Below are 23,015 nucleotides of genomic sequence, written 5' to 3'. Positions count from 1 at the left end.
TGACGCGTGCAAAGCTGATTCAAAGTATCGACTCTTTATGGTGTACGATTCAGCTTTTTTTTCTTCACGGATATTAACTATTTCATGTTGATTTTACGATCAATCGCATAAAATCCCCCCCAAAAAAATACGTTGAACTTTGTGGATTTTATGCGACAAAACTTCGGGAGCATGAATAGTTTTGTGAGACATAACTCACCAACTTGTTTTCATTGTTGTAAATAAATTTGACATCAAAACATGTAGGTACATCCCTAACAATGACCTAACTAGTAATCGCAGCATTTGCTTGTAGATAATTCAGCATTATTAATCCATCTCATGACAATGATAAAAAACAACGTCAACCTTTTCAAAATATACCTCATCAACAAAGCTAATTGAAAGAAACTCGGTTGTTTTTCCTGATCCAGTGTAACGACTCCAACCCGTCATCTGCAGGGTGAACTTTTACCCGGGTCTCTCGCACGGCAGGACACCGTCAACACCTCATCGCCTCCCAGCGACGACTAATGAACGAGACGCTCCCTCCAAACACCGCCCCGTGAGCATGATCCAGTCAGCGGCGCCGCTGTTGCCAGCAAAATATAATTAAAAGGCTTTGTAAAATACGTGCGCGACGTCTTGTAAACATGCTCTAGCCTTTGGCAAAAGCAAAGATAGACGGGTTCAAATCTAGATGTGAAAGATTAAACGGTGCCTGGCTTTGCACCAAAGGGAGAGAAGAGAGCTGTAAAAAACAAACAAAAAAAAAAACAGACTTCACCTGAGAAGAGTGCAGGGAGAAGAGAACTCCCATTTGAAGCGACGGCGTCCAAATGAATCCGTTGGCAGGTGTAACTGAGTGGAGTTTTGTAAATCTTCTTTTGGCCTCGTGTCTGATGTCGTTTGAAGCAAGTGAAGACTTCCTGTTGTTGCCACGGGAGTCCAAGGCGCTCTGGGAACTCCTGAGTCAGATCCGTCAGTGGATTGAACGCAGAAACTCTGTGAAAGTTTGTATTGCTCAGCTGTTAGATAATCTTAAGACATAAACATGACGACAAGCAGACAGTACTGAAGCTGTGTGGTTGAGAACAAAGTGGCAGAATGCTCTGTGTGGGCTTTCACTGTCATTTTAATGATCAGATGAAATTATTAAAGGGTCAGTATAATGTTTCTCCAGCCATACAATGCCATTTAAAACACAATAAAAGAAACTATGTTATTTTCAGTTGTTTTAAAAATGCTATGTACATCAAATATGACTTAAAAGAAATTTGATTACGTAATTTAACGCCTTGAAATTGAGACTCTGTCTCTTTAAGAAGCACCTGCTCTTTCTGAAACTCCGCCCTCAGGCGTTTAACCCTTTAACAAAATTTTTTTACCAGCGTTGCACTGAGTAACAGCACATATGCTCAGTTCCACCAGGTGTTTGCTAATTGCTGCTGGCTAGTCTGAAGGAGTTGAGTGGGGGAAAAGGGCTCTATATGAGCCGGAAGCTCCGTAGATTGGAAATATCCAGCTTATGTATGTCGCTTGGTGTCCTGGTAGAAATGTGGCTTTAGACGACAGTCCAGACATTTTCTACGGAGTAGAAATCAGAGCGTTGGAACAGCCATTAAAGACACAGAATTTTCCCTAACTTTATCCATTCAAAAGTCAGTTTTAATTTACCTTTGGGATCACTGTTCTGCTGGGACAAACACAAATACGTCTAAGTTTTAAACCTCTAATGCCAGGTTGGAGGTGAAGTCGAAGACTTTCGATGCGGTTTTCCTCCTTCATTATTCCGTCCCGCGTTTGTAAGAACACTGGCAACGAAAGAGCCCCTCACCATGATGCTGCCGCAACCATATGTGACAGTTTGTACAGTGTTCTTACAGCAGAGGTGGGCAGATCGATCCAAACTATTGACAGCATTAATACCAAGTCGGTATCGGTATCAGAGATGCTGAGGTGATAAGATCGATTGCTTAGATTTGCTCTCAAACGATCATTTTTGTGGACTTTGTTTATTTAGAAAACAATGCAGTTTTCCATTTGTTTCTGTTTATCATTTCAATATGTCGCTAAAGTGCGTTATAGACACCCCTTATCTAAATTCTGTCCTAGGTTTTAGCAGAATAATTCCAAGGTAAAATCACAGCAGTTAGAAGTTTGGTGATAAATCATACATATTGAGTATTGGTATTGATATCTGCGATATGGACCCTGTATTCACTTGGTATTAGATAGATAGCAGAATATGCAGTATCACATACCTCTAGTTGTTAAAGGAAAGGAAAAGTCGTATTTCCTTTGAAAGTAGAGTGAGATGTAAATTAAGACTCTAGAATGGCCTTGACTTCAGTTCTTACAAAAATAGAAGTTTACAACAGAAAGTTATTAAAGTTGTGTTTAGTTGATTATTTCTTTGTTGTCTCGATGTTTCCCTTTAGCATAAATCTTAAGCTATGTAAAAGGCTGTTTATTTTTCTCTAAATGGTGCCACATTTGTAAGAAAAAGTCATGATAAAAGTGCAGTTGTGGTTGTGTATGGTTCATCCTCGCTCTACTGAGGCTCTTATTTGTTAAATCAACACCAATATATCTCCTTTCTTCAAACATCAATCACTATTTAAAAGCCGACAGCAAATGAGAGTCAATAGCAGATTAAGTCGTCTGTCCTTTACAAACGAGGCGCCGTTTTCAAGAGAAATATTCACCCTGCGAAGATCTGTCGACAGGACGCACTGGTGCGCCAACAAAATAACCAAGCACACATTTCTGCAAAGTTTATTAAAGAATCTCATGGTTTGTGCCTCATAGAAAAGAAGGGAAAAAAGCCCAACACACACACACACACCCACACACACACAAACACATTGGCTTTTATCCTGCAAACCGGCCAAAGTCATCTGGAAGCTTCCACATGCCAATGAATAAATAAAGTTGTAATTAGTAAAGAAAACAGCGCCACCTGTTGGCGTCCCACCCCTGCGAGCCCAGGCTATTATAGCGAGCTGTGGGACGCACCTGAGCCTGCAAAGGTTCTGTGTAAAGAGTTGGCACCCGCCAGCGCCGCGGTGTTTCATCTGGGCCACCCATGTAACCATGTGTGTTGCAGCGCCTCCATTTGTAAAGAGGCTTACTGAGCATATGTGTTGCTATTGTGAGGAGTGTGAACGTGCTCAGTATGTGTGTGTCGGTGTGTGTGTGTGTGTGTGTGGGGGTGAGTAAAAGGTCCTACTGTGCATCCTGGGACCCACCTGGCAGCGCCGGGCAGATTCTGGAGTCGGAGCAGCTGGCCTGGGGGCTTTTCACGGTGTTCGGAGAGTGTGTGTGTGTGTGTGAGAGGGGCCTTCCATGGCCTACGTCCCACCAGAACCAGGCGGTACAGGAGGCAGATGGACAGGCCAGAGACACTGCCAGAGGGCCACAGGGGCCACAGGCCTCAGGGAGGGAGCTAAGTGAGATCAGTCTGCAAAAAAATAAATCAAAATACAAAGTGGCTACCATAAACTTTTTCAGTGTTTTGTCGCATTTCGACCACAAATTTTAAAGTATCTTAATACAACTAAATGTGATGAATAAGTAGCACATAATTACATTGCAAAAACACGACATTTTACCAATTAACTTTGGTCTAGTTTCTAGTCAAAATATTTCAGTATACTTGAAATAAGACAAGACTGACTCATAAGCAACTTTTTAGCAAGAAATATGAGTTTTTTTGTTTAAAGTTGACGATTCTTAAATATTGATTTAAAAAGTAGTATTTCCATTGGCAGATTATTTCACTTATAACAAGATATTTTTCTCATGTTATAAGTGAAATAACCTGCCAATGGAACAAGTGTTTTTTCATCAATATCAGGTAATTATTGACTTTAAAAAAGCTGAAAAGTTACATGTAAGTTAGTTTAGTCTTATTTCAAATGCACTGAAATATTTGCACTAAAAACTAGACCAAAATTACCTGGTAAGATTTTGTGTTTTTGCAGTGTATCCTCTGGAAGGAATAAAAATTTAAAAAAAAAACATTGTTTTTTTTTTTACGCATAAAAATATGAATAGTGTGTGTATTCCTTTGCATTTGTCCTCTTACTCCGATACCCCTAAATAAAATCCAGTGCAACCAAATCACTAAATTTCCCCTGTGTAAATATTGCAGGAGTATTTATAATCTCAGTATAAATACAGTGACTCTGCAAAGGCCTCAGAGGTTTGTTGGAGAATATTTGCTTTTACAACATCTCAGTAATGTTTAATTTATCATCTGAAAAGTGGAGAATCTGTTGAGCTGTGGACTCAATAATCTACGTTAAATTGAAAAATGGCAGGTAAGAAAAGTCGCATTTCCAAATCTACAGCGAAATGACATCTTACTCTCAACTGCCACCAACCATGTAACCAATTAAAACTTTTTTGGCACACCTGCAGAATGTACAAATAGCTGAGGACTAACAGCAACGCCGCCACAATCCAATGCATTAGCACCATCATGCTGTGGGATTGGTTTTCTTCATCAGCGACAGGGCCGATAGTAAGAACAGTTGAGAAGATAGAAGACACAGATTGAGCATATCAGAACGGCACAGTCCAAGTCCAGACCAAAATGCAACCAAGAATGTGCAGCAAATTAAAATTAAAAGTTCAGTTTGACTGAGTTTGAGGTATTTTGCAAAAATGTGTTGGGGGGGGGGGGGGGGGGGGGGGGGATTCTGTCTCTAGAAAAAACTTACAGCTATAAGTACAGTGGAAAAGTAGTTCCTCTTTAATATTCACTTACCTGGGGCTGAATACAAATGCTCTGCAAATATGATAAATTTTACTAGTAAAAAAGAACAAAAACTCACATGCTTTTCCTTCCACTTCACGTGAGACACTATTTTATGTTATCCTATGTGGCTAAATTTCAATAAAATGCATCAAAGTTTAAGATTGTGACGTGAAACTGTGGAAAAAGTTGAAGGCACTCTACAGTTTCTGTATTTAAAGGGACAGTCTCCTGCTTCTCATGCTTAATGGAGGAACTGTTATGACGAAGTGCTGAAGGCAGCGTCAAAAAAAGCCGGAGCTTCTTAAAGAGACAGAGGCCCAATTTCAAGGCATTAAAATTGTAAAGTCAAATTTCTTTTAAGTCATGTTTGATATTAAAATAAGCTGCGTTTCTTTAAATAATGCATGCAAAACGTTGTCAGTATTCCGCTATTGTCAAAAATGCACAATTTCTAAATTGTAACGTTTCCGTTAAATAAGAAATAACCTTGTTAACACGATAAGTCATTAAAAAACATGCCGCGTTGTGATCCTCCTACCACTTCCTGGTTGTTCTTCTTCGTGGTTTTTTGCCTTTGGCGACATCCAGTTGTTGATCATCTTAGCGCCAAACTTTTTTTTTTTAAATCAAAAACAAAACAAAACAACAACAAAAAAGCTTTGGTAAATTGGCATTAAGAAAATGTATTTTCTAAATGTTAAATTGCGCAATTGTATGGTCAATAGAAACGCAGCAATTGCGCCTGGAAAACACATAATGCTGCCATTTTAAAGCCAGGTAGAGCATAATGGGGCTTGTTGACAGGATGAGTAGAAAGGAACACGTCGAACTCGCGGTGTCGGAATCAGCCACCGACTCCGGCGGTCCGAGGAGCCACAGATGCTTCCCCGTTTTGTGTGTTGACTCTCCGTAATTTGTTTGCTCTAATTTGTTTTGCCGAGCCAGGGGGAGTTCTGATTTTAATTTTGCTCCGTGTGTGTTTACTCCTCTTTGTGGATCGCTGATCTGTTAAGCGTAGAGAGAAAGAGAGAGACAGTCAGAGAGAGGAGGATGGGCTGTTCGCAGAGCCAAATTAAAAAAAAAAAAAAGAAAAAAAAAGGAGCAGTGCAGATTGTTTTAAGCTCTGGCAACCCCGTCAGGCCCAAAGGCCTCGCTCGCAGCCTGCACCTGCTCCATCCCCCGGGAGCCTGGTTCCTGAACCGTGGCCCTCGAATCTTCTCCTCAGGCCCCCTGTAGCCCAGCCACCTCAACCCCTCCACATCTCTCCTCTCCTCCTCACTGAAAATTATTTCTCTTCCTATATTTCACTCCTTTCATTCCCTCTCTCCTCTTCCCCCTGTGACTCCCAACAATCCCTCCATCCCCAGCTTTGGCTTTTTTTTCACCCTCTCTCTCTCCACTCTACCACCTGCTCCTCCTCTTATCCCTCCTTTCACTTTTTGCTCCTGGTTACTCCTGCATTTGCCCCTGCTGAACTTTGTCTTCCCCCACAGCCCCTAGTTCCCTTCTTTTCACCTTCAGTAAATCTCTGCTGCTATTGGCTCACCCTCCAGCAGCTGGTAGGTCCCCTTGGCACCTGAATGATTGGAACTTGTTTGCCTGTTTGATAACACAATCAGACACAGAAAATACAACCAGAAATATGACAATTAGGGATATAAAAAAAAAAGGAACATCTGCCATACCCATCTTTACTCCCTCAGGAGATTAAAAAAAAAAAATCTTAACAAGACGTTTAAAATTGTCACAGCTAGGCTTTATTGAAATCCTCCAGTCGCCCCACTCTTTATGACTGCACAGCCACAGGTAGTTGGATGAGTCAGTCAGACATACAGTAGGATACACATTGTCACACAATATTTACATTACACCGGCATTAATTGCTATGACATTTCTCCAAAAACAAGACATCTAGTTTTAATATGGCTTGATTAAATCAGTCTAACTGTACGGTTTGTGGTGACTGGATTGATCAGGTCAGACAAGACAACATGGAGGAAACAGAACCTTAAAGTCCAACCGAGCTCTGAGCTACAGCCATTCGAATACCTAGCCAGCCTTCAGGTTACTTAAAGGTCCGGTGACATGAAAATAATTTTGGTTTCAGTGCCCAGCTACTAAAACTGACCATTTCTGTCGCAGACCAATGAAGATGAGTGGAATTTTGTAATAATATCATTTACACAACTGTTTTAAACGGAAATATGAGTACGTGATCTAGTTTTAAAAAAAGAAAACGCTTCAAGTATTTTTAGAACCATAATTTGTCTCTTTTGGGGTATAGAAATATTCGTACCTTCTTTTCAACCAGCTAACTGGCAGTGTGCAGTCTGGGGGGGTTGGGCCAGCTCTACATTAATTTATGGTCCAAACAGCCAGAGAAAACACGTCATTTCAGTCGTTCCTTTATCCAGTTAAAAAGGACTTTAAAACGTTGAAACAATGACATTTTACCAGCTTTTTTGTAAAACATTTAACCGCCCTTATTCCACCGTAATGGGGCAGGGATTATGGGGGTAGGAACCAAGTTCGAGACGAGGCGTGGGGCTCTGTGCGCACGCTCTAATCACACCACTGCGCACGCGACACCACAAATTTTAGCACTTTTTTTTTTGGTAAGTATTACAATTATTGGCAGAAAACCAAGAACGGGGGTCGAGCTCGGGACGGACGAGTCGAGGTTTGTGGTTTCTGTATGCGGGTCGCCGCTCCAACCAGCCGCCACGTGATGCCGCAAATTTAAGCACATTTGAAACTTTTTAACAACCTTCACGTCGGTAAATGGCCCCTTGCTTCGGGAAAAGAAAAAAAAATAGGGTTAACGCTAACTTTCTAATTATTTCCAGTTTTGTACAGAAACCTCGAGCAGCGTATCTTCCTGTTTGGTTGCCAAACGCTCAGTTGGTGCGCTTCACCAGCCAGGCACTGGCTTAATTGGCGAGTCATTTGTTTTGGAGCAACCATCGTACATGGGGTTTCGGTTTTTCCTCTGCTGAATGAGCGGCCTGCTGCTTCTAGGAGGGATGCTAATGAGAGCAGTGATACTGAACCAAAACAAAACAGAGAGGTCGTGTCACTGGAAAAAAAAAAAAAAAAAAGAAGTGATATGCAGATAGCTTTTGACAAACTTGTCATTTCAGAAAGAGTTATTTTTCTTTGACTTTTTTTTTTTTTTTTTTTACCCAATATACAAGCTTCTCACTTTTTGTAACAGCTTTACTCTGAGAAATCATTCATCTGGTGACGACTGTCCCAGACAATTCAGAGCAGCAGAAGGTGTAAAAAAAAAAAAAAGTGACAAATAAAATTCCACTCATCTCATTTGTTTTATGGAGGTCTATAAACCACTATGTGTGGGAAATGTATTCTCCAATTTGACCGATTTTAAATACAGACGTGTACATATTTATTGGTAACAGTGGTAAAGATGTGTGAACAGCCCTAAAATTAATTATTGTATTGCAGTGGAATAATTTTACACAGGAAAAAGTCAGGATAGTCCAATTAAAAATGTAATTGTGTTTATTAAAATCAAACTTGTGGGAGCCCCTAACAATCCTTTTGACATAAATGTAGCTGAAGCTTTTTTAAAATAGATTTATTTTTAGTTGTTTCGTTGACTTTCTAGGAACTTCTTAATAGTCCAGAACTTTCTGTTTTCCTGGGATGTCCATGTGATTTGACACAGGAATCTGTTGCTTTAAGCCAAAAAAAAAAAAACTTGTCCAACCATCACAAATATAAACATATGGTTTACTTAACTTCAGTAGTACTACTAACACACTCTGAAACGTTGTGTTTTCTGTCAGACAAGACGATGACTGATCTTTTCAGCATAAAATAATAAATCACTTGTTTATTTCTGGCATAAATGCAGGATAAAAAGAAATGCAGACAATGATCTCAAGCCCCATTATTAGGTACGGTAGAGGACATGTGATGCTGAGTCTGCTTGCCTTCCAAAGGGCCTGGGAATCTTGTTAAGAGTGCCAGGCAACGTCAAGTCATTAAAATATCGGGGGATTTTACATGACAATCTGCTGGACTGTAATGGGAAATAGAAAAAAAATAAAACCCAGAATGGACCATCTAGGCGTATTGTTCAAAGAGACCAAAGATCTCTCTGTTCATGCCAACTTCATTAGATTTAACAAGACAAGACTCATATTTATTTCCAATGTTGGATTTCTGTCATCTTTAATTATCAGTTGGATGAAAAAAATGGTAATGTGAAATGATGGTAAAGCAAGGAAAGATGAATTCATTTTAAGGCTTTTCACGCATCTTTACCAGCGGTAGCAACAAATGTCTCCACATGTCTACGACTAGTTTCATGTTGTGTAATCATTTTTACATCCAACAAGTTGCCTTGTTGAGCTCTTCTACCTGAACGCTCCCCAGATACTTCTGGTCCATGTTTTTACTCGGACGCTTCTCATCCAGCGACTTTTGGTTTGAAATCTTGTCTCGGTTCATAAAGAGCTTTTCATGAACTGTCTCACTGATGACATTCACGCAGGGTAACATTCACATCCACACAGCTAACAGGAGCGATGCATCCTCCCTCACTGAATCATCATTACTAGGACCTCTTTAGTTTCCCATATGACATGCATCATAGCATTTCTTTTTGGCCTTCACAGCAGATTTTCCTTTAACATAAAGTGAAAAAAATTATTCCACTAGTGCAAAAATAATACATCCCTGACAGCAATAAGAAAACAAAAACATAATAAAAAATATATATATATATGTAAACATAAACTCATTAGAAAAAAAATCTAATGGCACTGTTAATAAATTATGATAGAACAAAAGAAAATGACTAATGTCACCACTTTATAAATATTCTGAGCACTAAGGCTGATTTGTTGCTGTGTGCTCAGTTTCAGTTTGCAGTTACGCTTCACCCACACACAACACCTACACGCTGCGTGACAAGTCACCAATGAATAGGAATTACAATGTCAGGAATGAAGGACAAATGCTTTGTAGCAGTAAATAACTCATGTCTCCTGCCGACGTCTGCTCGGTGTTACAGCAAAGGAAGGGCAAAAGGGATGTCTTAGGCCGCCATCTAGTGGTCGAATATGGCTGTGACACATCAAATGAGCTGAAATTATAATAAAGAAATGAATAAAATTGAAGCTTAAACATAAAGTGCATGTAAATAATTACTCAAAATAAAATCTGGCAACTGATACAGGCACAAATTCTTTCTTCTGCTCTCAATTCAATAAACCTGCGACTAGACCTGGGTTAGAGATGATGAAGTCATAGACCTCCTTCCCCGGTGTTTAGTCAGATTTCAACAATACACAGCAGCATAAAGGAAATGACACTAGGATCTGTGACGGACGAGAAGTGGCACTCACTGTTGTCTGTGTTTACTATTCAGCACACGGATGGTAAACAGCAGAGACACGGCAGCTGTTCCCTTTTGAGCCACATGATCAATCTGCACCTGTTGGAATGGATTTACGCATTTTTGACACATGGCAGGATGGTGATTAGTTGCATCATCTCGTAGCAAGTGAAGTGCCACCTGTCACGTCTGCAACACTTCCTCCTCCGTCGCCGCGCTTCTCATGAGATCCGATGTTTGGTTTGTGTAACTTTTGCGCCGGCGACTTCTGGATCTGAGGACGAGACAAATAAGGCAAAGAGGAACTGCCAACGCGACAGTTCGGATGGTAAGGAAGGGGACGAACGGGTACGCTATACGTGTTATTATGAGGTTTACTTTGTATCCTCTGCATATACACACCCAGTCTGTTGGGGGAAGTTGGAATTAGCGAGTGGAGACGCTGGACTAGTTTCTCCAGATGTGCAAAGCGTCATCTGGACAGGTTGTAGCTGGCTGTAGCTGCCTGCCGCGTCCGCTATTCCGCTTCCCTGTTAAATCCCGCTCTTACCGGTCACAACTCAAACCTCCAGGTCTGGCATAATCTCCTCTTTGAGCTGAATGTCGTTTTCGGAGCCCGTCCCCACGTCCGAGTCAAAAAGCGAGTGATCCGACTCGGGGGAGGGTGTGTGTGTCTGTCTGGTGGACTGGCTGCCGCTGTCACTGTCATCCAGAGTGTCAGTCCTGGAGAACAGGCCAAAGTCCAGCAGGCCTGCAGGGGTGCTACTACTGCTCTCACTGTCTCCGTCGTAATAAAGGTCCTCCACCTCCACGAACCACTCAGGCCAGAACTTCCTTCGCATCCGCTCACAGAACATGGCCAAGTTGATCAGCTCTCCTGAGAAGACATTAACCACAGATACGGTGTTTCAGAGCAAGAGTTACAAAGTCTGGTTTAAGGACTTTCGTCTTGTTCATTTCACAACATTTAAAGGGGACGTATTATGCAAAATTCACATTTTACACATTTTTGTACTTCAAGTTGGGTCTCAACTGCTTCTAAAAACAGTCCAAGCACTTAAAAAAAAACGGCTAGGTGTTTTTTGGCAATAAGTCGATCTTGGTACCACATCTCGGAGCAATAAATAATTCAGGAATTGGAATCTTACTGTATTCAGTCGTTTCTTGTTCCTCTGGATGCTTTTTTTGACTGAGCAACTGCTACTTTTTTTAAAGGTATGGATGTGTGATTTATTTCTGCTTTATTGTTTGATTCTGAATGGAAACATGTCAGAGAAAACAAGAAGACAAGACTGGGGCAGAGTTTCACTTTCTAGATTAAAGCATATTACTATACATGTTAAGATGGCCCAGTCAAAGTTCAGACCTAAAACAAACTGGGAATCTGTGTCAAGCCTTGATAATTGATGCTCACAGAAGCGCTCCATGAACTTTAATTGTTATACTGATCCTTTAACTTCTGTATCTACACAGAGATAATTTTAGAGATTCACATGTCAAGTACATTGCTTTTTAAAGATCTGGTTGAAAACGTTTTGTTTCTTTCATCATTAGGAGAAATTAATGCCCTTGTGACAGAGAGCTATTTTAGTATTTTTTGTCACATTCTAATTAGAAAAAGTGATTTATTATTCTCCTACCAGATGAAGTTTAAGGATTAAACACCAAAGTGCTCAAAACTTCTTCTGTTGAGCAAAAGACCACTGCCATCTTGTGGTCAAACGTAAAACATCATTAAATATTCCTCAGGATTTCCTAAAGTCATAGAAAACCTTTTGCATAAACCAGCTTCATTGTATCTTTACCCTTCAAATGGCTATATTAATTGGCCACTTTTGCAGTTGTATGGATTATTAGAGCTAATCAGCCCAATTCGGAAGATAAGTTTACATTTGCAATACAGGTTTAAAGACTACACTGAGACACAGGCTTGCTTACATAGCAGAGGTTTGATTAGACTAAAAGACAAAACTCGGAACAAAACATCCAGAACAAAGCATTATTTATGTTTTGTTTAAAAAAAAAACCAAACTAAAATAAGATTAAACAGGTGGTGAATCTGTGTGAACCTTTTATATGTGTTTTACTCCAGAATAAGCTGTAAATAATGAAGCTGCTGTATCAGATCTTAGGGTCTCTGGTTTGACAGATCCTACTCCCACACCTTTTTCATTTCAAAATGTCACACTTTTCCTGACTAAAATCTCAAAACGTTATTTTTTAAAATCGTATTTATAACATTTGTGTAACATTGCCTTCATTAGGTGTTATTATGTGCGTATCAAATTTAAAAGCTAAAGTTCTTAATTGTTTTTTTTTCAGATTGGTGTGAATCAATATTTATTTAAACTTAACTTGTGGTGGAAAAAGCAAAACACTGGTCCTGAATGATAATGACTGACATATATATTCATACAAGTTTGTCTTGATGACCATTTATCTGTCAAATACCTTTTAGTTGACCTACTTTGACACAAGTAGTGATATACTTCTTACCCCTATAAAGTATAGGAGTACCCCTATATTATATAGGGACATAAGCTTCTAACCAATTTTATGTAACAAGCCAACACAAAGTAATTTACAATCAAGTTCTACAGAGTGCTGCTGATGACCTAATGGCAGATTAAGGTGTGTTGGAACAGTGGCACATCTAAAATACATCTGAGGGCTGCAGTTTCACCCCTGTGGGTTAGATCAAAGCATATTTGTGTCTAACAGCGGCCCAGTCAAAGCCCAAGTTTAATTTAAAGAACTGTGGCAAGACTTGAAAATTGCTGTTCCCAAAAGCTCTCCCTTTCTGCTGACTCAGTGGAGTGACGCAAATGCAGGCCAAACTTTGATTTTTATTTGTAAAACCTTTCAAAAACCATCTATTATCTTCTTTGGGTCAGTTAAAAAGAACCGCGATAAAATACAACTAAAGTTTGTGGTTGCAATGCGACAAAATGTGAAAAGGTGCTGGAAGGACTCCAACCTTTGATGAGTTGCTCTGGCCGGGTCCCGGGCAGAGTCCACATAGCCTGAGCCAGATGGCCGAACACTGTGGCATCTAACGTTGACATCTTGGAGCCCATAAAGTATTTCTTATCTCCTACATGACAAAACAACAGATACGTTAAATCCAGAGATTTTACAGCATGAGCTCAGCTGCTCCATTGCCATAAAATCAAGTCATCACGTGTCACCATTTTATCTTTATCCTAATTAAGGATTGGGCCAGTTACTTTCCAGCCAACTTCTCTCTCACTGATCATGATGATGCTGATGATAAAGGAGCTGATGATTTCCTGCTCCTACCCAGCAGAGTGGCCAGCGTCCTCATGTCCTTCTCCATCAGCGTGTAGACCTCCTCCTTGGAGAAACGGCCGATGCCGTGGCCGTACATCTCTCTGCGCACCATGCTGCCATTCAGGTGGCTCAGCAGCCATTTCAGCGTGTCGCTCAGAGGACCGTTCATCGCCAGCAGCTTCTGGGTTTCTTCCACGTTGTCCACCCACTGGCAGTATGCTATTGTCCTGAGGGAACACACGGAGTAACTACAGTTGAAAATATTAATGAGAATCAAAAACTGCTCTGCCTCAACTTTGAGTTCACTGCAGTAATAGGAATCTCATGTTAAGGTAAAGAATTCCACCGGTAATTTTTTTTTTTAAAAACATTGAACAAAAGGCCAAGGGAGATGTTGTAATCTCTATTAGAACTATCCCCTAGATGGATTCCATTCTTTTTTTATTTTCTATTTGATCTCAGATTTAGTATTTCTTAAATGTACTTCTAATAATATGCTTGCAGAGGAATAAGTGTTAAGTCTTAACATAGCAGAGAAGGTAGCTGTTGATGGCTTTTGTTGCATGCCCTAGCAGGGTTAATTTACAATTTATCTTAAATCTCACAATGTTTGCTTCTCACTGCTGGATTTGGCAAATCGTGTGGATCTAACATTAAAGTTGCACCGATTGCAGTTTCGCCACCGTACCCCATAACTACTTAAAAATAAAAAAAAAACAAAGGTATGGAGTGAGAGGAGAAAATGATTACAACGGCTCTAGAGGAAACTGGATAAAACAGGAAAGGTCACACTACCAGTTTTGACATATTTCAGATGTCTAAAACCAAAAACTAATCAATAATTATCAATATCGACTGATATAATGATATTTTACTCAGCCATATCGTCCCGACTTATCAAAACAGATTTAAATGTGCAACATTTTTTAAAAGAAGAATGCATGCAACTTTGGGTGAGATTTGACTTTTTATTTTATTGGAGTAAATCTGATAGATTTGATACAATAATAATAATGCAGTGTGGTGTTTTGCTAATGTTGTGCAGCTCTGATGGAAAAACTGTAAAGAGTCGTTTCAGTTTATAATAATAATAATGATAGTGTGCTTTAACCAGAGGCTCAGATCCTGCCTCTGTGTCTACACAAAGTTCAGTCTAATTAAAAGAAGTGCACCACTATCAGTCACATTTCTCTCTGCTGCCTGCCAGCTCTCTTCATCTTATCAGCTCCTTATCCTGCCTGCTACTTGTTATGTACTTGAGACCAAGCTGCAAGATGGCAAAAAAAAAAAGTGACAACGGGTGACAAGCATTAACATTTTACTGAGGAGAAACATTTTTAAACAAAAACATCTTCACATTGCAGCTTATCATCTTCTCTTAAAGAAAAGGAAACCAAACAAGTTGAACTAAAACAATAAATCGATTATCCTGATTTCAAGTTAGAATTTGTCTCAAACCACCGTTACTATAAACTGTGTTGTGCGTGTGTAAGAACAAACAGACCTAACTCAGTTCTCCAACTAGAGTCGTCTATACGTTTGTGTCTATCACAGAGCTACATTAACACAACTGCTAGAAGAGTGACTGCTTTTTAGTGCTTATATCCCATTTGATACATTTATTTTTATCCATTTTTTAGATCAAGCTCTGTGTGCATGCAGTCACTTATTAATGTTTCAGTTGCTTTGCTCCCTGAAAACTCAATATTTATTACGAAACAGGCTGGTGGAGGGAAGTTTTTTTTTTTTGCTTGACTGAACCTGACCAGTGAGTCAAAGTTACAATGTACGATTTTTCTAATCAGTAAACACTCCATATGTAAACGCTACCAGGTCACACTGAAAAAAAGAAACGCACCTGCTAACCAGGCTATTATAACAGAGTGAGACTCTGTTGGTTATTTTCATGTAGCTTTTTCATAAAAATGACTGATGTTTATCGTGTAGCTACCACAGTAACCATGCTAAGTGCTAATACAGGATGCTAAAGTTGCCTTTGAATTTAAACCCATAATAATTGTGTATTTGTTTTATACAAACAACATACTAAAATGTCCCCTCACCAACTAAAGTAAATAATTACATTAATGCCAGAAACGGTAGAAAAACAAATATTTTTAATGCAAATTATTTTAGTTCTTTCAGAGATTCTGCAATCAGCAAAAAGAGGTCAAGGTTTTACAGAAAAACATAAATCAGGAATCAACTCAAAATCTCTGGTTGGTAAATCTCTAGTCAGATCTTTGAAGTCTCTTAAACAATTTCATACTATGATGAGCTTCAACCTATCAGTTCATCTACAAAATCTGAAGCCTGATGTCAAACTCCCTTTTGTAAAGAGATGGAAGAGGTCCAAATGTTCTGCAGCACTCCTTCTATATAATGTGTATGACTGGTTCCTTGACACAAATTCAATCAAAGACTCTGGGCAGCATCATGTCTGACTGCACACTGACGCTTGTATCTGATATCCCAAAGACAGACGCAGCTTTGTTAAAATAAAAATAAAAACTGTTCAATGTGTGAGATGTTAGCGAGTATACAGTCGCCTAAAGCGACTGCTTTCTAAAAAGGCTTCCAGTACATGAATACCTTCCATAAAACACATACTAATAATAAAAATCCCCAGCAGCGGTTGTGTGGTATTTAAGAGCAACATGCGAGCTGCGGCCTCTGGGGCTCAGGAAACAGCCCGCTGATGCTTGCATGCATCTCATCACGTAACGAGCAACAAGCTGTCACAGTGCCCTTCATCAATAATTCAGCCCACAGATCTAAATGTGGGTCTAAATGTGGCAGGTGGATGTAGTGGCACAAAAAGCAGTCAGTGGGGAGGAAGGAGTGGAGGAGGATGTGGGTTACAAGACTGACCTCAGCTAATGCTGTGAGGAATCCACTGAGTGTGGGGTTAAAACAAGATTTTTCTGGATGCTGTTGTCCTGATGTTATCAAAGGGATGGAAATGAAACAGCAGGTAAAAGCATTGTGTGTGTAGGGGATGAGAGGTGGAAGATGGATGCTGCTTTTAGGTAATGGAAAACAACCTGTGTGTGTGTTGGAAGAGGGGAGAAAACAGTTTCCTAGAAGCAGAAGTAGCCTGCGTTTGTTCCAGTCGATCTGGTGTGACTCAACTCGCCATCAAATCAGGAACCTTCAGGGCCGGATCAGCCCATAGAAACATGAAGAGTATTATGCTTAAGTAAAGCTAGAGGGCAGGTCAGGAAACAAACCTTTTTTTTGTTTTTTTTTTTAATCAGAATGATAAAGAGGACATTATGTAGCTAAAATAATGTCTAAATATCAGTAGATGTTTTTCTATTGTCTCCAGAGTGGAAAATATTAATATGTTTGTATTCAGTAGCAAAAAGCTTACATTACCGAGGAAGAACGAAAGATTTCTTATCGCTCAAATAATATCAACCTGTCTAAGAGAATGTTCTGTGAGCGTTTCTGTGGGTCACCCCCTTACCAGTAGAGGTGCTCCTCAACCATCTTGGTGACTGCTCTGGACACGGCTATTTCTTGTGGGGTCAAGTTCTTGTTCAAGTTGACACCCAGTTTCTCCTCCAGAAAGTCTACGATGAACTCTGACCCTGACACCTGCTCATGGTTGTACTCGATCCACGGCATCTTTCCCTGCGGCGACAGCTTCCCGTCAAAGTAGTTCTGCAGGTGATCAAAACAAAAAAAATAGATGTACTCAGGTATATTTAGTCCTTCGTCATTGGTACTCAGGCTTTATTTTGAAATCACTTTCTCTAAGGATGATCAAATACAGCAACTGTGTCTCTGTTACCTGGTAAGGCAGATCCAACATGCGCAGGTACGTCTCTATTTTGAGGCAGAAGGGGGAGAGGCTGGGGATGCCGTTCTTTGGTCTGGAGAACTGATGGAGGATAATGGCATCTTTAGAATCCAACTCCTGCTCCTTCCTATTCACACAGAGAGGGAGAACACAAATAAATAGAAGTATGCATTTAATAAAGTTAATTTTCATTCTATTTAATAGATTATTTTGAGCTCATCATTAATAAAATGGCAGTTTCTTTCAATGAATTGATTCGTACGAATATATTTTGTCACCTAGTTGAAGCTTTACACAGAAAGGACTCTGAGTTATCAGTCTGAGATGTTCAGCACTTGAAGAGATAATTTATTCATGGAGGGTCATGGAGCAATAGGTATTTTAAGCTAGGTTGAAAATATAGCTGATATGCCACTGTCCTGCTCCAGTGTATCAGCTGAGCAGCATCAAGGGCTTGTGAAGGACCTGAATGTGTAAAGTAAATGAGTCGTTTTCCCCCAGCTCAGAGCAAACATAACGATCTGATCTGAGGCCTGCAGCCTGGAAACACTTAGTGGTGTGCTCATTTGTAAGAAGAAGAAAACTTCATGAGGGGGGAAAGGAGAAATCAATCACATTTTCCCTCATTTTCCTGCTCACATCACAATATTCAATCAAGCAACTGTTAATTTGGTTCCTCCAACAGGACGACTCCCCAATTTTTCTTCAGAGCTTAAATAATAAAACGCAGTACAAGAAATAGCTTTGGTATGCAAGGCAAGACAAAAGCAGGCATGGGCTTGTTTTAGATTTGATTGAAATAATGACCTTGAGTAAAAACACAAAGGTTACACTGCGTTATTGCACTGGCACCACCAAGGGGAGAATTTGTTGGGGTTAAAAATGTTTATACAAGCAGTCAATCACAGTGAATTGCTGACAGTTCAGCATCCACATTAATATCAAATAAATGACGTAGTAAAGTGACGTCACTTTACTACATCCTCATCACAGTAATGATGAGGATGTAAGTGAGGACTTATTTTATTTTCTTTTTTTACCACCATTTGGTACCACTCATTACCAGTTGGTGGCGGTAATGCTCCATTAAGCTATTCGCCAACTGGCATTGAACAAAAAAGTAGAAGAAAAACCGATTACAGTTCCTAGAAGACAGCTTAAGCTATACTTTTGACTTCTAAACATGGAGCGTAATGTGGAATCCAATCAATTTTGGTCTCATCTGATCAGTAGTTGACTGCCGTCTCCAGATGTGGCTAATTCCAGGTCTTTCTGAAGCTCTTCACCAATAGTCCTTGGCTCTTGGACCACTTAGTAGTTTAGAAAATGTTCTGTAACCAGTGTAATGACTGTTTAGGTTGCAACGGTCTTGAGAGAACACATTATTTTTGCCAATTATGAGAAGTTTCTTGTGCGACATTGTGGTAATCAGACCCAGGGGTCATGACTGCTTTCTAATTACGGATAGATTTCAACTGGTGTCGTGGCATTCCTTGCACCCTTGTAGCCCTGTTTCTTCACATGCTCAATACATTTTCCCAGTGGAGTTTTTCCCCACATCAACTGCACCTTTAGAAATACATTTACTTGGAAATTTGGTGATTTGTTCGCTGATTAACATTTGTTATTTTGGTTTTAGAATTTAGCACAAACTTGAGCTAAATTCTACAATAAATATAAAAAAAATGTAGTAGTACTTTTCAAGTAAACATGGAGAGTTTTGTTCCTTTTTGCCATTCTGTTCTTCAAAGTATCAATGAGATTCCAAATTGCGGTTTTAAAAACAGTCATTTCTCAATAGGATTGACAGATCTTATTTCTAGTTTTCTCTAGTTTTGCTTTTCATGGCTGGACAGGCTGTGTTTAGCTCAGTGCAGTCTTGTTTTTTATTTAACTTTTAACTACAACTGTATAATTTCTATTTTTTTGTATTTTTAGTATTGCCATTGTATACATGTGTGTTTCCATTTGCCATGCGATGGAATGGCATCACTATTGGAAAGTATTTTATTCCAGTGATGGCCCATGCTTGGCTTTTCAGTGTGACATGTTTCTTGCAAATGTTGAGTCATGTTTCTGCCCATCTGTTGTTCTAGCATTGTATTATCACAGAAATTCTCAATTAAAAGCTACTTTCTTTGTCACAAATATATATTTTTTTCTTTAGATGAATTATATCAGTGTCACTTCAACATCATGGAACGGTTCCCAGAATCTGCTTTGTGTGCAGACTGACCTCTCTTTAGTTATTGATTTGTGTAGCATAGGGCTGTCTGCTGCTGTGTCCTCACATCTCCCCAGCTCAGCAGTGCGGGACACACATGAGATCCTCTTCTCTGTCCTTGAACTGCTTCTTTGCCTAGTTTGCTCGCAACTACAAAAATCCTTTATGTTCAGCATTTGTTTCGGCAAACTTCAATCTATCATTGGATTCTGTCCTGTTTGTCCCTATTTTTGCAAAATGATGACAAAGATTTCAATGGCGGCTGGCTGTTAGTGATTGCTCTTGTGGATCAGATTTGCAGGACAAGTGCAGTCATATACATTGGAAAACCGACTGCACTCGGTTTTTTTTGTTTTTGTTTTTTATTCCTGTATTCTGAAGATTTGTGTTTGTCCTGCAAGTTCCCCTTTTTGCAGCTGTTCCACTTTAATTGCAATTGCCTTTAATTGCCAACAAGCTGTAGCCACACAGGCTGTCTGGTACCTTTTGAGGGGAATTTTTAAAAATCACTTTCTATTGATTCAATTGAAAACTATTTTTTTTATATATATAGGAAATGTTTCCTGTGAAATGTGTTACAGTTGTTCAATGAGGGTCTTAAAACTGCAAAGCAATCCTGCATTTTGTACTCAGGCTGGTGTTTGTTTTAGAGCAAGCCTCCAAACTGTTTCCTCTATTTAATTCTAGGAAAAACACATTTCAATAAACTTCAAGGTTTTTAAACATGCTTTACAAGCTATTATGTTGAGGTGTATTTTATCTACTTTTAGCCTGACGTTTGAATGAAAAAAAGGAAATATGTTTATTTACTATGAAGTAAACAAAATAAATTATCGCTGTTATATGCAGTTCTATATCCTGCATACTGAGGTGCTGAATCTCCATTTGTCAAAGTTATGAGTAGCTCATAAATCGCTGTCCACACACTTATGGTGCTGAAAGCACTCCAAATACTCTGAGAAACTTCAACCTTGATAAATTACAGTATTAAATGCACCGTCAGCATCCTTTGCTTTGAAATTTTGTTCATGCAAAGAAGGAGATGAAATGAAGAAATGAAGAACTACCTCAGACTTCTTTGTTTTTTAGACAGGAAGTATCCCAGTGAGCAGGGTAATCTAAGATGGTTTATTGCTGCCACTGCCAACAAACACGTCACTTGGTACAAACAGATGATTCCGGGAGGCTGCATAGCCGACATCAGCAGCCTGCACGTGATTCAGCAGCGGCTTCAAACACAGCTTACAGGAGATGGGAGGGGGGAGCGAAAGCACAAACTATCAGGCCACTGTAACAGGATGTACTTACTGCCCGGCACTGGGCTGCTCCAAATATATAATCCCTCTCCTGTCAGGCACGCATTGCTGCTCTGACAATAGTCCAGTGTTATCCACTGTACTGCGATTGGAGATGCTGGAAATTAAATTTTACTGAGGGTCTTCTCTGTTGTTTTCATAAGCATCTGCGGTATCTATTCATTGCAGATGCATGTATGACAGGCCAGGTTGACTGTGGAGCTCCTGAGTTTACACTCACTCACAACCGACCTATGACTCTGGACTTAATGTTTTTTATTTTCTCCAAACATGTCTTGTCCTTAGTAGGAGGAAACAGTACTTAAGTGTTCTTGTAACATCCATCTATGTGTGATACCATTTAACATTGTTATAAAACCCAATCAATCCCGATTGTGGGATTTTAAACACTGACTGGTGAATGATAATAAAAACAAGACAGTCCAGGTCGCGTGCCCACCTACCTGATGGCGAGCAGCTCGTGCAGTAGGTAGGCTGCAGCAGCCAGCAGGGCCCCCCCGGTGATGTAGAGGGTCTTCTTCCACCAGGACTCCGAGCCCAGAGCCGACATGATGCCGCCGTAGTCCTGCAGGGGAAAGGCGATGATGTAGCCATACAAAGACTGCTGCTGCTCGGAGCCGCACAGCGCGAGCGGCAGGCTGTGATTCCGCCCCAGTTCCACCACGCACGGCCGGGAGGAGGCGAAGCCAGCAGCCCAGTGCATCCTCCCACCTTCGGTTACAACCACCCGGCTTCCTGCCAGCTGCGGTCCCCGTTCGGCTTCATCCAAGCGCCCGGCGGGTTACCCTACGGCATGGCGGCGGCGGGACTGCTAGCTATTCATCCAGAAAGCTGTCTGGAGTAAACATTGCCGCTTCTTTTTCCTAGGAAGATGCTCAGCGCCCCGCTCACCTCCCTCTGCGGCTCCTACAAAGCATTGTTACGCATACTGCAAAAACAGCAGCGCTACTTCCGGTTGTATTTTTCTAAATAATGGCCACGGCTAAGGTTAGTTGAGGGTTTCACAATGTTCCGATCTACTAATATTCCTTTCATTAAATATGCAGGTTAGTCAAAAAAAATAAACAAATAAATAAATCTAATGAAGGCGCGGCGATGACGCAGGGCGACCCATGTAGGGAGGCCGTAGTCCTCAACGCGACAGTCACAGGTTCGAATCCCGGCCGGTTGACGAATGTCTTCCCCAATTCTCACAACTCACTTTCCTGTCGACCCATTGTCAAATAACTATCCTGAAAACCTAAGACATAATAACAATAGACCAGCGCAGCCTGAAGGACCTTATGGTGCGTTCACACCAAACGCCTTTTGAGCGCCAGGAGGGTCTGATTTGCACTCAAGGTTTATGTGGATTCTCGTCGTTGCGGCGCGTTTCGAGTGTCTAGCGCGGCGCGATTTGAACCTGACGCGCCTGACGCTGAAAATGCGTTTGGCGTGAACGCACCAAAAGTACAGTGTTTTAGATGCGTGTAACGCGCTTGGCGTGAACACGCCATTTCTTACTTAACAGCTGGCCATTTCACGCTCCAAAATATCATAAAAGCAATTTCTTTTACTTTGTAACAACATAGTGACGTCATTTCCGCTGTGGAGGTGTTAAATTCTGTCACCTTGATGTAGCTTTCCTATTGTCTGACGGGGTCACCCCGCCCTGACGAGCCTCCAGCAGCATCCCAGTGAAAACAGTAATAAACGTACGTCACATTGAAAGAACTTCCCAATAACATAAAAGTAACCGATAAAAACGCTAATAAAGCATAATTTACTTACATTTACGAAATTGATCAACTTAAATTCTATAGTGTTGCCTTTTGTAACACCGTTTTTAAACATGCTCAAAGGACAATAAAGTACAGGCAGGCTGCTGTAACAAAAGGTAAAATATAAAGTAGGAGCAAATATCACTGGAAACTGACAAAGTTTTCTACTCACTCTGGAACAACCTCGAAAGTGAACGAGGGCGGTCATATTGACGGCTTAATCCAGCAGGAGCAGCCGAGTTGGGAATTTGTTTGTTGGGCATGCCGAGGACAGGAGGACGGAGGACAGGAGGCAACTTCGAGGAAAACGACCCTGGAGCTTAATAGTTAGACGCCATACTCCAAAATGTCCCGCTGCTGTCCTCCGCCTGGTGTCTGCGTCCACGTCAAGGAGACCGACGAAACGGGTGAACTAATTGTAGACCTTTAATCTTTAAGGCGTTTAGCGCTGCTATGGCGACTGTGCAGTCGCGCGCCTTCCGGGAACGTGCACATTAACAGCGCGAGCTT

The 23,015-nt window shown here is 40.5% G+C and overlaps 1 protein-coding gene across 5 annotated transcripts; it reads right to left on the bottom strand.

Moving 5' to 3' along the window:
* Window positions 1-6,478: 6,478 nt before the first annotated feature.
* On the bottom strand, window positions 6,479-22,991 carry faxcb (failed axon connections homolog, metaxin like GST domain containing b). 5 transcript variants are annotated; one of them, XR_004338622.1, is made up of 8 exons: window positions 21,189-21,685; window positions 17,197-17,332; window positions 16,870-17,066; window positions 13,410-13,627; window positions 13,087-13,203; window positions 10,290-10,986; window positions 10,120-10,208; window positions 6,479-9,857 (listed from the first exon to the last, which is right to left on the bottom strand). XR_004338622.1 is itself a non-coding variant. In XM_032557624.1 (7 exons), the coding sequence occupies exons 1-7, from the start codon at window positions 22,711-22,713 to the stop codon at window positions 10,670-10,672; spliced, it is 1,143 nt and encodes a 380-aa protein (XP_032413515.1). In that variant the 5' UTR covers window positions 22,714-22,991; the 3' UTR covers window positions 6,479-10,669. The 5 variants fall into 5 exon arrangements, 2 of the variants coding, with proteins under 2 accessions (XP_032413515.1, XP_032413514.1); XR_004338620.1 differs by having other exon boundaries at window positions 10,120-10,986; XR_004338621.1 differs by having other exon boundaries at window positions 6,479-10,208.
* Between the last annotated feature and the right edge of the window lie 24 nt (window positions 22,992-23,015).

The sequence above is a fragment of the Xiphophorus hellerii genome, chromosome 3 (genome assembly GCF_003331165.1).
Source record: "Xiphophorus hellerii strain 12219 chromosome 3, Xiphophorus_hellerii-4.1, whole genome shotgun sequence".
Taxonomy (NCBI): Eukaryota; Metazoa; Chordata; class Actinopteri; order Cyprinodontiformes; family Poeciliidae; genus Xiphophorus; species Xiphophorus hellerii.
Note: the sequence above shows the minus strand (reverse complement) of the source record. Positions and strands in the feature narration are given on the sequence as shown.